At 46.9% G+C, this 14,512-nt stretch overlaps 1 protein-coding gene across 1 annotated transcript in view; it reads left to right on the top strand.

Moving 5' to 3' along the window:
- The window catches only part of LOC133136729 (disco-interacting protein 2 homolog C-like), a gene marked incomplete at its 5' end in the record, with an annotated part of 86,206 nt that overhangs the window by 25,099 nt on the left and 46,595 nt on the right, over nt 1–14,512 (top strand). The window contains 6 exons of the mRNA XM_061254396.1: nt 137–334; nt 5,308–5,399; nt 7,601–7,711; nt 11,517–11,640; nt 12,392–12,501; nt 13,591–13,693. Coding sequence (XP_061110380.1) covers nt 137–334; nt 5,308–5,399; nt 7,601–7,711; nt 11,517–11,640; nt 12,392–12,501; nt 13,591–13,693 — 738 coding nt within the window. The remainder of the gene's footprint in view (nt 1–136; nt 335–5,307; nt 5,400–7,600; nt 7,712–11,516; nt 11,641–12,391; nt 12,502–13,590; nt 13,694–14,512) is intronic.

Below are 14,512 nucleotides of genomic sequence, written 5' to 3'. Positions count from 1 at the left end.
TATTTTGTCATAGCTTTTATATCTTATTTAGCAAAAAAAAAAAGAATCGTGTTTATAGAGAGGCTGGTGTACATCGTTAATAAGACAATGGTCATAATGTATGATGCGTTATGACCCTGCCCGTCTCCCTCCCCAGTCCAGCAGCCGGACCCGAACCAGCCCAAACCGGAGGGGGCCCAGATGCTGGCCATGCGGGGTGAGCAGCTGGGTGTGGTCACCAACTGGCCCCCCTCCCTGGAGGCAGCCCTCCAGCGCTGGGGCACCATCTCCCCCAAAGCCCCCTGCCTGACCACCATGGACACCAACGGCAAGCCGCTCTACATCCTCACATACGGTGAGTGCCCTTAGCTAGCACAACACCTACCACTAACACAACACCTACTGCTAATGCTAGCACAACACCTACCGCTAGCACAACACCTACCGCTAGCACAACACCTACCACTAACACAACACCTACTGCTAATGCTAGCACAACACCTACCGCTAACACAACACCTACTGCTAATGCTAGCACAACACCTACCGCTAACACAACACCTACTGCTAATGCTAGCACAACACCTACCGCTAGCACAACACCTACCGCTAATGCTAACACAACACCTACTGCTAATGCTAGCACAACACCTACCACTAACACAACACCTACTGCTAATGCTAGCACAACACCTACCGCTAACACAACACCTACTGCTAGCACAACACCTACCGCTAACACAACACCTACCGCTAATGCTAGCACAACACCTACCGCTAATGCTAACACAACACCTGGCGCTAGCACAACACCTACCGCTAGCACAACACCTACCGCTAAAACACAACACCTGGCGCTAGCACAACACCTACCTCTAATGCTAACACAACACCTGCGGCTAACGCTAACACAACATGTGCCACTAACGCAACACCTACCGCTAATGCTAACACAACACCTGCGGCTAACCTGAACACAGCACCTACCACTAACGCTAACACATCACCTGCCGCTAATGCTAACACAACACCTGCGGCTAACGTGAACACAACACCTTCGGCTAACGCTAACACAACACCTACCACTAACACTAACACAAGACCTACTGCTAATGCTAACACAACACCTACCGCTAACACTAACACAACACCTGCCACTAATGCTAACACAACACCCGCCGCTAATGCTAACACAACACCTGACGCTAATCCTAACACAACACCTACCACTAACGCTAACACAACACCTGCGGCTAACACAACGCGGCTAAAACATAACAATGCAGTTTTATTATTAGCTGTTTTGTTCCACAATCTCGGGGCGACCACAGCAATGGCCCTGATGCACTATAGCCATCGTGGGGACTGAGGATATTGATTGTCACTCTTTACTGTGTGTGTGTGTGTGTGTGTGTGTGTGTGTGTGTGTGTGTGTGTGATATCGATTAGCAGGTCTGTCACTATTTACAGTGCTTGTGGGGACCACAGGGCAGAGCTGTGTGTGTGTGTGTGTGTGTGTGTGTGTGTGTGTGTGTGTGTGTGTGTGTGTGTGTGTGTGTGTGTGTATGTGTGTGTGCGTATGTGATATTGATTAGCAGGTCTGTCACTATTTACAGTGCTTGTGGGGACCACAGGGCAGAGCTGTGTGTGTGTGTGTGTGTGTGTGTGTGTGTGTGTGTGTGTGTGTGTGTGTGCGTATGTGATATTGATTAGCAGGTCTGTCACTATTCACAGTGCTTGTGGGGACCACAGGGCAGAGCTGTGTGTGTGTGTGTGTGTGTGTGTGTGTATGTGCGTATGTGATATTGATTAGCAGGTCTGTCACTATTCACAGTGCTTGTGGGGACCACAGGGCAGAGCTGTGTGTGTGTGTGTGTGTGTGTGTGTGTGTGTGTGTGTGTGTGTGTGTGTGTGTGTGTGATATTGATTAGCAGGTCTGTCACTATTCACAGTGCTTGTGGGGACCACAGGGCAGAGCTGTGTGTGTGTGTGTGTGTGTGTGTGTGTGTGTGTGTGTGTGTGTGTGTGTGTGTGTGTGATATTGATTAGCAGGTCTGTCACTATTTACAGTGCTTGTGGGGACCCCAGGGCAGAGCTGTGTGTGTGTGTGTGTGTGTGTGTGTGTGTGTGTGTGTGTGTGTGTGTGTGTGTGTGTGTGTGTGTGTGTGTGTGTGTGTGTGTGTGTGTGTGTGTGTGTGTGCGTATGTGATATTGATTAGCAGGTCTGTCACTATTCACAGTGCTTGTGGGGACCCCAGGGCAGAGCTGTGTGTGTGTGTGTGTGTGTGTGCGTGTGCGTGTGCGTGTGCGTGTGCGTGTGCGTGTGCGTGTGCGTGTGCGTGTGTGCGTGTGTGATATTGATTAGCAGGTCTGTCACTATTCACAGTGCTTGTGGGGACCCAAGGCAGAGCTGTGGTAAGGTGTGCTCAGGGTTGCAGTGCTGGAAATTGGTGTGCAGTGGCAAGCTTCCTTCTCCCCTATCATCCCCTTCTTCTCTATCCGTTTCTCTCCCTCCTCCCCCCATCTCTGTCCCTCTCCCCCTTTCTTCCTCTCTCTCTATCTCTCTTCTTTTCTTCTTTGTCTTTGTGTCTCTCCACCTCATCCCAGTCCTCTGTATTCCAACATGAGGGATATGGAAAACAGTCTTCCAGTCAAAACAGACTTTAGGGCAGGTGGCTGCCTATGATTACTAATAGGATTTTACACATTTTGCTGTGGGTGATAAATATTGAAATCATATTCCGTGGGGAAATCCTTGCTAGTGTTAAGCACCGATGCAGTGTTTTTGTGAATATCACTGTTGTGATTCTCTCTGCTGTATTGTAGAATCTCTCCAAACCTGAAGTAAAATGGTAACATAGTGATGTTTTTGTACCATACTGTTAGTAATAATGATGAGTTGTATGGGTTCATTATTTTTGTGAAACTTACCAAACAATTCTTCTTATATTTTAATATGGGGTGAAAGTAATGACAACCTTTATCAGGAAAAAAATCAATTGTTTAGGAATGTTTAGGAATACCGCAAATTTTTCCAGTTGGAATGCCACAGATTTGTCCAGTAGGAATGCCACAGATTTGTCCAGTAGGAATGCCACAGATTTGTCGAGTAGGAATGCTGCAGATTTTTCCAGTAGGAATGCTGCAGATTTTTCCAGTAGGAATGCTGCAGATTTTTCCAGTAGGAATGCCACGGATTTGTCTAGTAGGAATGCTGCATATTTTTCCAGTAGGAATGCCACGGATTTGTCTAGTAGGAATGCCACAGGTATGCTGTTAGCAGGTGCGCCTTTGGCAAAGTCTGCTAGCCTCTCTAGAATGAAAGGAATGTAAGGAAGCGTTTTTGGAAAACTGGGTCGGGGGTTTGTGTACGCCGAGACGGAGCAGGCTCTCCTGGGTTGTGTATTCTAGTTGACGGATGAACAGGCCCCTGTCCAATCAGAAAGCAGCAGCTGTTTCTATGGCGCCCCCGCCCTCAGGGAGTTCTCGTCTCCTATTGGTCGATGCGTAGAGGAATCAAACGGCTGATTGGATGTACATAACACGGTATGAAGGGAGACTGATGATGTGTAATGTTTAACCACGGCCCAATTAAATTAGCCTGGAAAGGCTTTATTTCTCAATAAACCTGCTCTTTATTTCCTTTTTTTTTTTTAAAAGAAGAATGAATGCGATTACTGGTTTATTTAACAGTCACTTGATTTTTTTCGTTTTTTTAATTGCATTAGAAAGACAGTATAATGGCCAGGATGGATGAGACATAATTATTCCTCAGCATTGCTGGAGATAACAGTGATTCACATTTGCATTCAGGCGTTTAGCAGACACTTTTATCTCCAGCGTCTTACAAAAGTGCATACAGAACGGCTTTGGTAATCAGGGTGAGTCTCCACCCTGACAGCAGATAGTAGCGGTGAGTTTATAGACTAACAACATCATCACGTTAGAAGCAGCGTAATTAGGTCTAGTAAATCCTAGTAAACAGGAAGTTGACATTAACTCAGGAGGTAAGAGCGGTCGTCTGGCAGTCAGAAGGTTGCCGATTCAAGCCCCCCCGCCCTGGGTGTGTTGAAGTGTCCTTGGGCAAAGACACCGAACCCGCCAATTGCTCCCGATGAGCTGATTGGTAGTTTGCGTAGCGTACTTGTTTTGCAAGGTGTAATGTAATGCGGTTTTGCTGGACGGTGTTTGTTTCAGCATTTCATATTGTTCCTCTGTTACAAATGTCTGTTGCTGAATGGCGAGGGTTCTCTGCGGGATCACATCGCTCCGACCCTCCGGGGCTCACTAGCGGTCAGGGTTTCTTACGATCAGACGGCCTGCAGAGAGACGCTCACCGTGGGGTTTGCCGATATACCTCGGGCTTCCCCTTCAGGTCTGCGTTTGCTTCAGATGCAACCCGTTCAGTTTACTGAACCCGTGTTTGTTTCATCCTTCCCTGTTTTTGGATTTGTTTAGTGTTTCTTTTTTTCTGTTGTCAGTTTGTCGTTTCCTTAGTTGTATGCAGCGGTAGGAAATGGGATCAAGTGAAGCTTAGCAGGAGGTGTGTTTTGTGAAAAGTGCCAATGAACCGTCAAAAAGGCAATCTTTAGTGCATTTGTCCTATATTTAGACTTAACATCTTTTGACTTTTTTTTTGCTCAATACAATAAAGGATTGCCAGTAAGGTGTGATAGTTTGTCTCATTTCAAGATTTACCAATGGGGTAAGCAATTTTACTTGTCATGAAGAAAGGAACAAGCTAATATTTCTACTTGGGAGAAAGAAATAAGATTTTAAGAACCTTTTTAAGGATACTTTTTTTTGGCAGTGCAAGATGAAAGATGACAACCACTTTGTGTTGTGTGGGAGTCAGATTCTGTATTTGTTTGAAACGTTCTTGTGCGATTGGTGTGGTAGCGTGTATATGAACTGTTCCACAAAGCTGAGTTAGCTGGATAACTGCGACAAGTAAAACCCGGAACAGCTCTTTTTTACCTCAGTCCCTGCTCCAGATTTTTGGGTTTTATTCAGCGCAGATTTCTCCTGCTAACTCAGTAAACCTGCGTTGTGAAACCTGGCCCTGGTGTGTTGAGTGTTAAGGCTGGTTTATACGCCCGTCGCTCGACTAAAATCGCAGAATGTTCACGTACATTTACTACGGTCGTTTATGAAGTATAACCTGCATGTCGCTGCGACCAGCGACGGTCTCCAGACGGCGTATGAACCAGCCTTTGCTTTGGTAACGAGCAGAGTGAGTCTCTTTGGTGTGTTGAGTGTTCCTGAGGCTCTTGGCCCCCGGAGGCCGCAGCGTTAGCGGCAGGCTAACGGCCCTCTCTGCTAACCCAGGGAAGCTCTGGAGCCGGAGCATGAAGGTGGCCTTCAACATCCTGCACAAGCTGGGGACCAAGCAGGAGCCCATGGTCCGGCCGGGAGACCGGGTGAGTGGGGTGGGGAGAGCCAGTGCTGCTCGAACTTCCGTTTAATGGTGTCTTTAATTACATCTGCTAAACGACAAAGGGTTCTTTTTTAATTTCAGAAATAATACACTACATTACTGTACAGTCATGTAGCAGACGCTCTTATCCGGAGCAACATACGGTAAAGTGCAAATCAAACCCAGGGACAAGTGCGTTGAGGACTCTAGAGGAAAGTACAGTTCCGAGTCCTATGTCTATGAATTAATAGTGTTTTGCATGTATTATTATTATCAAGTACTAGTATTGGTAAGGGCTGTTACGATGCTTTTGGAATTGAGTTGATTCTGTATGCTCAGTGACTTTGACTCTGTTCACGATCATCCCATTTTTTTTAACGTTTGTATCAGTCCTCTATTTCTTTCTGGGGATCAAACCCAATTTCCCACAAGCCTTTGTACTTTTTAATGTAAGAAGTCACATTCCCCACTGTCTTAAGTACGAAATTGAGCAAGTTTGGTAATAAGCCAATGTCTTCCAATTAACTAGGAGAGAGATTAATTACAGAACCTAGGGTATTTAGGTTTTCATTCATTTTTGTTTTAGTCAATTACCGGCAAGATTTTGAGCTTTCCAGCAAACAGACGGTCTTGTATGCGAGTTATTAAGAGCTAAACGAACATTGCAGACTATGTGCAGCAACGCACTGGAAATTGTGGGCGAAATGGAAATAGTTCTGAACAATGACAGATCCAATTAGTTCTTCACAACTCTCCCTTGTGCCGTGACCGGAACTAACCACAGTGCGACCGTCTATTGTATGACTAATGTGAACTCACGGATGCTTTTTTCTTTTCTTTCTCAACCAGTTATGAACCAGTAGGAGAGGTTTAAAAAAAAAAAAGGCATCAATTGTAGTAGACACTATCCAACATTCCTAATCAATTGTTCACAATTTCACTCAGTGAGCACTTTATTAGGTATTTATTAGCCTTTTTTTTTTTTTTTTTTACTTATTGGTCTTCTGCTTCTGTAGCCTATCCACTTAAAGTTATGATGCGTTGTGTGTGCAGAGATGCTCTTCTGCATACCACTGTTGGAATGTGTGGTTATTTGCATTACTGTCACCTTCCTGTCAGCCACGTCTCTCATTAAAAAGGCGTTTCTGTCTGCAGAACTGCTGCTCACTGGATTTTTTAAAGCTTTTCGCACCGTTCTCTGCAAACTCTGGAGGCTGTCGTGTGCGAAAATCCCAGGAGATCAGCAGTCTCTGTGATACTCAACTCTGGCTAAGTTGCTTGACTGGGACCCAGAGGGTTGGTGGTTCAAGCCCCAGTGTAGCCACAATCTGTGCAGCTGTGGGGCCCATAACCCTACATTGCTCCCAGGGGGGATTGGCCCCTACTTAGTCAAATCAACTATAAGTCACTGTGGCTAAAATGGTCAGCTATAATAACTGTAATGTGTAATGTAATGTCAGCTATAACCCCGCACCCCGGTTCTTACCGACTCCAGGGTAGCGCTTTGTGTTCGGGACCGAGAGGTGAAGTCAGAGCTCTCCTCTCTGAAAGCGCCGCGGGCTGAAGTGTGGGACTCATTATGAGCACTTTCACCCTTTATCACGATCGCTCCCGGCGGCACCAAGCGGGCTCCGTTTCATCAACCGGAGAGGCAGATAAACCCGGCCGGCCGCAGGGACGCACTACAAAGCCCTTCGGCTAATGTCTCACCGAGGCCAGGTTTGGTAGAGTAATGCACGGTCCAGCCAGACGTTTTCCACTCTGCAGTGTGTGTACGTGCTGAACAGTGCCAGCAAGTTTTTTTTTTTACTTTTTTTTTTTTTTATGTGATCTCATCAGACCTGGGTCAAATACATCATTGTTTTGGATTCAGATACTTTTCTGTGCCGGATTGATCTTGCCTGGTACCAACTGAGCCAACCGATAGGACCAGAAGGTGGGGGGATTGCACTATTTGAGAGCACTTCTCTGGTAACACGCTTGACTAAGGAACCTTTGGATGGAGTGAGAGGGCGGTGGTTCGAATCCCACCTCAGACCCGGACGAGTCTGACCCGTTCTGAGACCGCGAGCGATTCTGACCCGTTCTGACCCGTTCTGAGACCCGTTCTGAGACCCGTTCTGAGACCCGTTCTGAGACCCATTCTGACCCGTTCTGAGACCGCGAGCGCGTCTGACCCGTTCTCTCTCTCCGGGCCGAACGCAGGTCGCCCTCGTCTTCCCCAACAACGACCCGGCCGCGTTCATGGTGGCGTTTTACGGATGCCTGCTGGCGGAGGTGGTCCCCGTTCCCATCGAAGTGCCGCTCACGAGAAAGGTAAGAGTGCCAAGGCAAGAGGAGGAGAGTCTCTCGAACTCCGTGAAAATGATGTTTGTTTAAAGGTACGGCTGAAATACAGTACACATATTCTGGATTCAGATGGAGTCGGTCTGAACCCAGAACCTTTGCAGTGACTACTGTTTCTACCTTTCCAGGCTTTCAGGACTTACACTATAAGGTCGATAGAACTTGACCTTTCACCTCTTATGATGTAGTAAGGCGCGTTTTACATGCCTCTATAAAAGGCTCAATAACCATCTACTGCTTTGTCTGGTGCTGCCCCCAGTAGTGTTGTTTGAAAGAACACAGGCCAGAACAACCACCAAACAGAAAGAGTCTTAATGATTTTACAGATGGCCAGAAAGTTTATCTGTCGAAGCAGGGGCATATCTCAGTGTTGCGTGGGGTCGGTCTGTAGTAACCTCTGTAAATCGCGCAAAGAGATGAAGTGTTGAAGATACGCACAGTTCCCGCGCGGCACAAACCCTTGGTGAAAAGACGTCAGAAAGAGATCAGAAACCTGAGCTTTCCTGGGTGAAGGACTGCCGCTGAACAAGACGTCATCCCTGAGAAGGCAATCAGGGTGCGATTAGTCCCCCCTTAGATCTTGTGATTCCGGAACATTCCTCATGGTCCACGTTTAGCCGTAAGACTGGGTTGCTTTTTAAAATTCCACCCAATGGGATAGAGGTGGGCCTCAGCAAAGGCGAGTTGGAGGTCAGGGCAGAACTGATCCTGAGTCAGTGTTGATGCTAAGGACTGGTTATTGGTTTGCACTCTTACACTGAGATGCATGTGTGTGTATGTGAATGTGTGTTGCATTATTGATCAGCAGGTTGACTTGTCAGTCTGGTGTGTGAGTGTGTGTGTGTGTGTGTGTGCACTTTTATGTGCGTGTGGTTTGTGTCAGTGTGTAAGTATGGTGTGTGTGAGTGTGTGAGTGTCTGAGTGTGCGCGTGCGCATGTGTGTGCGCGCGCGCATGTGTGTGTGTGTGTGTGTGTGTCTGTGTGTGTGTGTGTGTGTATAAGTGTGTTTGAGTGACACCACCCTACAGCACACACACACACACACACAGTTTGATTGACAGGCGACCTCCCGTCCCCTCTTGCCGGGCGGCGCGGCGTTCCGTAATGATGTGATCCTGGGAACGCCGGAATTCATGTCATTACCTAGCAGCCCGGAGCTCAGAAGCTCCTGTGCTTCCACACCTATGGAAATGCGGCAACCTGTGGAACGTTTTCTGTGGTTGAGGCAGACCGAGCAGCGTTTTTAAAAGCGGAACGTTCCTCAATGTCGTGTCACACAAATCGTTTACGATTGGTGTGTGCCGCCATGTTTGCAACAAGGTTATTTAAAAATGTTGTGGCTGTGGAAGAAGCAGAAACAGGGTTGTTTGGGAGCTGTTGACGTTCCCTGTACAGGAGGGTTTTGGAAGTTCTCTTCTGCTCTCCGCGTTCTTAAGGCCAGGCTACGTCAAACAGCCGACTTGAGACGCTGTTTGAACATGTTTTTGAAGTCTTAGCAGTGAGCACTGTCCAGTTTTAGAATGTCTGCTCACGTCCGCGATCGTTTTGAAAACTGAGCATGTCAAGTCTAGTCTCAAGTTGACTGTTTGTTGTAGACCGGTTTTTAGAACCTTTTTTTAAATTATAAGGCAGCACTGCAGATTGTAAATCATGGTGGAATTTTGGACGGTGGAGTGAGTGGAGTGAGTCTCTCATCAAACGGTCAGCTCAAGAAAAACACAGCCCCAAACAATAAATATAGACAAGACAAAATGAATGTTAGCTAGCTGAACAAAATACACATATAAAGGTCACTAGAAGAAATGAAACAGTCAAAGCGAGTCGTTGTTATGGAAACATTTGTTTATTTATTCGCTCTGGTGTGGACTGCCTAGTTTTTACGTGGACGTTCTGAGATTTTAATGTTGACGTTCGGAGCTTTCTCCCGTCTCATCTCCAGTCTCACGACTGGGCTTTAAACATTGAGATTTCCTCACCAGAGACCGTGTGGTCTACGCTTTGACACGTGTTGAAATACGATGTTCATCTTTTCCAAAGGGCTCTCAAAATACTCACACTGCAGCCTGGCACAACCACCCATCCACCCCAGACCACAGAGTTCCTCTTCTTCTTCTTCTTCCGAAACCAAAACATTTCCCTCCTGTGCGTTTGTGTTCCCACAAAATCCTCGGCCAGCTTTTGGAAAACCTGCTGAGAAAACCGACCACAGGAACCGCAGATAATGTGTTCTGCTCCAGCGCCCGGTCTGTGGATTTCTGTACCTGGAGACATATGATGTACAGTGCACTGCAAAAATTCTTAAGTCTGACTGTCTTAACAAGCATTTTAGTCTTGTAACAGGACTGAAGGTCTTTTTTTCCTCTCAAGTACAAAATATTGTGTTGATTTAAGTTTGCTTGACAAGTTACATTTTCTTATTCTATTGGCAAATCTTGTCTTATTTCATTGGCAATATTTTTTGCTGAAAAGTAAAAAAAAACATGTGGTCAGGATGTCCATTCCCTGAATAGTATCCTACCTGAATGATATTCTGTGATATCTTATCATAGCTATCATACTTATCATACCTACATGATATTATTTATCTCCTCAGTTTGACTTGCACTCACATTCGGGTGTTCCTGTGCTCTTCCTGAGGAGTAGTGCATGGAGTTCATGTTGTTGATCAGTGAAATGGGATCATTGAACTGCATTTGTGTGGAAAAGCAAGCAAACACGTGTGATTATTAGTGGCAGATGCTGAGTGAATCCAGATGGTTGTGTGTGCTTGCATGCTTCAGTGTGGGTGTGTGTGTGTGTGTGCGCACATGAGTGTGTATCTATGCGTGTGTCGGGGGGCACTGACTCACACAAATCAATTATTTATCTTTAAATATACAGGTATGGAAGTAGATAGTGTTTCTATTGTTCTCTCTCTTTTATACTTTCTCTTTCTCTCTCTCTTTCTGTGTTTCTCTCTTTGGATCTTTATAATATGTGCTTGATTATGGCTTCAATCCAATCAGCTTGTCTTTTGGTTTGATTCAGATGTAAATGCAGGCAGTGGATATGTTCACCGTAAGAACACGTAGACGTGTGCGCTCATAAGGCTGTTTGTGTGGGACGGTTACGTGCCCTGCTACCTTTAGTTTTTAAGTGCCGATTGAACACTTGAGTGATTACAGACTTATGGCTGTTTGGTCGCCCTTTCCTTATTGGTTCCTGCGTCGGAATGACTCAACAGTCTAGTTATTTAGCAGACTTTTAATATGAGAGAAAAGCATTCTCAAATTTCACGTCTGGATTAGGAAATTCCACTTGCATTTCTCCGGGAACAGTGCAGAAAAAAAAACGTAAACTCATATATTCATTGGTGAACCTGAACCAAATGCATTTTTGTGTATTTAATCGTTTTTTCACAGTGGTCATGACGGACAGTCTGTATGCGGAGCGCTTTAACCTTTATGTGTTAATGTCACCGTGTGGATCACTGTCACTTACCTGCGGAAACCTATCGCCATGGCAACCACCAGGTGATCGGCGGCCCACCTGCTAACAAACCTGCCTTTGTTCTTCTGCGTTCAGACAAACGTTCTTTTCTCCCAACACTGCAAAACATGACTGTCTTTCCAGGCATTTATATTACAAGACTTAAAACGCTTGTTAATACAGTCGCTTTTTGCAGTGCAGAAGGATGTCGTCAGAGATAAAAAAAAATAAAACGTTGCTTTGGCGAGAGGAGATGAGGGAACGTGACCTCTCACCGGTCCTCCCTGCGCCTTGCCGTCTTTTTCAGGACGCAGGAAGTCAGCAGATCGGCTTCCTGTTGGGGAGCTGCGGGGTGACCGTGGCGCTGACAAGCGACGCCTGCCACAAGGGATTACCCAAGAGCCCCACGGGAGAGATCCCACAATTCAAAGGTACGAGCACGGCGTGGGGCAGCCGGGGCACGTGGGAAATGTAGTTCAGAATGTTGTTTTTTTTTCTCCTGGTCGATGGGTCTCATTTCTTGCCGGGAGGCGGGTGAGGTTTGGCGGTGTTATAGCTGCTCACCAACAATAGCCAGCAGCATAAAAGATACATGAACCAAAATATGTTGAAAAAATATTATGTATTGGAAATAATAATAAGATTATGAATAACCTGCAAAAAAAAAAAGGTACAGGATGTAAAAAGAGAAAATACTGAAAATGAATCAATCAAAATACAAAAAAGAACCGGTGGCTCTGGCTGGCGTCCAGCAACAAACAGTGGCTGTGTTGAAACCACATACTTACTGTAGCATACTATGTACTTCAATTAAAAATAGCCTGAAATGTAGTATGCATAGTACGCAGTTTCAAACACAGCCAGTGGTGCACTGCAGCAGCAGCAGCCAAAGGGACCACGCCCTTACCTGTAGCACCTCCACAGGTGCAGCTAGTCTCCCTGATTACACCTGTGCAGGGAGCAGGGAGGAGAGAGAGAGGGAGAGGGAGAGAGAGAGAGAGCAAGAGAGAAAAGGAGGAGAAAAGACCTCACAGGGGGTCCCTGTCTGAGAGTGTTTGACTGATAACTGCACTCCTCTGTTGAACGTTTGACTGATAACTGCACTCCTCTGTTGAACGTTTGACTGATAACTGCACTCCTCTGTTGAATATTTGACTGATAACTGCACTCCTCTGTTTCCAGGTTGGCCGAAACTGCTGTGGTTCGTCACGGAGTCCAAACACTTATCCAAACCGCCCAGGGACTGGTTTCCACACATCAAGGATGCAAACAACGACACGGCCTACATCGAGGTGAAAACACAACCTTACCCTTTCCGTTACGCTGAACCCTGCAGGTTTAACTCCAGTCCTGGAGGACCGCAGTGCCTGCAGGTTTAACTCCAGTCCTGGAGGGCCGCAGTGTCTGCAGGTTTAACTCCAGTCCTGGAGGGCCGCAGTGTCTGCAGGTTTAACTCCAGTCCTGGAGGGCCGCAGTGTCTGCAGGTTTAGCTCCAGTCCTGGAGGGGGCGCAGTGTCTGCAGGTTTAACTCCAGTCCTGGAGGGCTGCAGTGTCTGCAGGTTTAACTCCAGTCCTGGAGGGGGCACTATGTCTGCAGGTCTGCAGTGTCTCTGTTCTAGCTGTCTCAGTAGTAACAGTACTATAGATCTATGATCCCTGTACAGCTGTGACAGTCTGACTCTGTTCTTCCTCGTCACTGATTCCTCTCTGTTCGTGACGGAAATGGCTTCCGTTCTCCGGGGTGAGGACAGGTGCGGTGGTATCTGTGTAACTCAGGTGATGAATAGTCGACGCGTCCGTAATTCGGAGGCGTCAGGTGTTGCGAGCGTGTGATGCCCCGCTCCCTTTGAGAGGCCTGCTGAGTGTTGATCTCTGCCGTGTCACCAGCCATCTGTCACAACAGCGCCGCAATCTGGAGCTCCAGAGAGATGTGATTTTAGCGGGCCAGTGCACTGCCTGTGGTCCTGAGTGCGTGTGTGCGCGCGCTGTGTGTGTGTGTGTGTGTGTGTGTGTGTGTTTGTGTGTGCGCGCGTGTGTGCGTGTGTGCATATGTACGTGTGCGTGTGTGCGTGTGTGCGTGTGTGCGTGTGTGCATGTGTGCGTGTGTGTGTGCGTGTGTGTGTGCGTGTGTGCGTGTGTGTGCGTGTGTGTGTGTGTGTGCGTGTGTGTGTGTGTGTGTGGGTGTGTGCGTGTGTGTGTGTGGGTGTGTGTGTGTCTGTAAAAGAGAGAGAGAGCGAGAGAGAGAGAGAGAGAGAGTGGTGTGTTGCAGTATAAGACCTGTAAGGATGGGAGTGGTGTGTGTGTGTGTGTGTGTGTGTGTGTGTGAGAGAGAGTGAGAGTGAGAGTGAGAGCTCACAGTGTTAGTTTGTGGTGTGTTGCAGTATAAGACCTGTAAAGACGGGAGTGTTCTGGGAGTGACGGTGATGAGGATCGCCCTGCTAACACACTGCCAGGCCCTGACACAGTCCTGCGGCTACACGGAAGGTAGGCTACTGCTAACGCTAACATCACTGCTAATGCCTGTGTACCATACACAACACAGTGAAACCCCTCAGCGATTAGCTTACTGCTAACGCTAACACCACTGCTAATGCCTGTGTACCATACACAACACAGTGAAACCCCTCAGCGATTAGCTTACTGCTAATGCCTGTGTACCATACACAACACAGTGAGATACCTCAGCGATTAGCTTACTGCTAACGCTAACACCACTGCTAATGCCCATAAGAAGGGTCGCCAGATGCGCAGTTTTCAACCAGAATGCCCAGTCAGACTAATTAATTAAAAATAATAATTACCATTGTAAATAAAGTTTGTTCATACTTTGAAATTAATTCATGTTTGAACCGCCACCACCCCGGGGCCATTTTCCGTTCCGAAACCCCCCCCCACCCCCCGCTGTTTTCGCAATTAACCTTCCAGCTGTGTAATTTGTCTTATTTCCAACTCTAAATCTGGCAGCCCTTACTGCTAATGCTACCAATGCTGCGAATAGCCGTATCTGTGTCCATCACCCACTACCCAGTGCCACTTTACCACTCATTGTGAAATACCACGGGTTCTATGTCTGTCCCACGCCACAAAGTGTGCTCCGTCTGTGTCTGTATGTCACACCCTGCACTGCGCTCTTCGCCACGAACTCTTTAAATAGATTAAATAGCCGCGCCTTCGCCGTGCTGTGAATGTGTACGTGCCATATGGGCAGATGCCAGTCCAGGGAGAGAAACACATGCACACATTTTATTACTTATTTTGTTCCACATTTATACAAAACAGTATAATCCAGTAGCATTCAGATGG

This window comes from Conger conger, chromosome 9 (genome assembly GCF_963514075.1).
Source record: "Conger conger chromosome 9, fConCon1.1, whole genome shotgun sequence".
Lineage (NCBI taxonomy): Eukaryota > Metazoa > Chordata > Actinopteri > Anguilliformes > Congridae > Conger > Conger conger.
The sequence above is the reverse complement of the archived record's forward strand: the minus strand, read 5'-3'. Positions and strand labels throughout refer to the sequence as shown.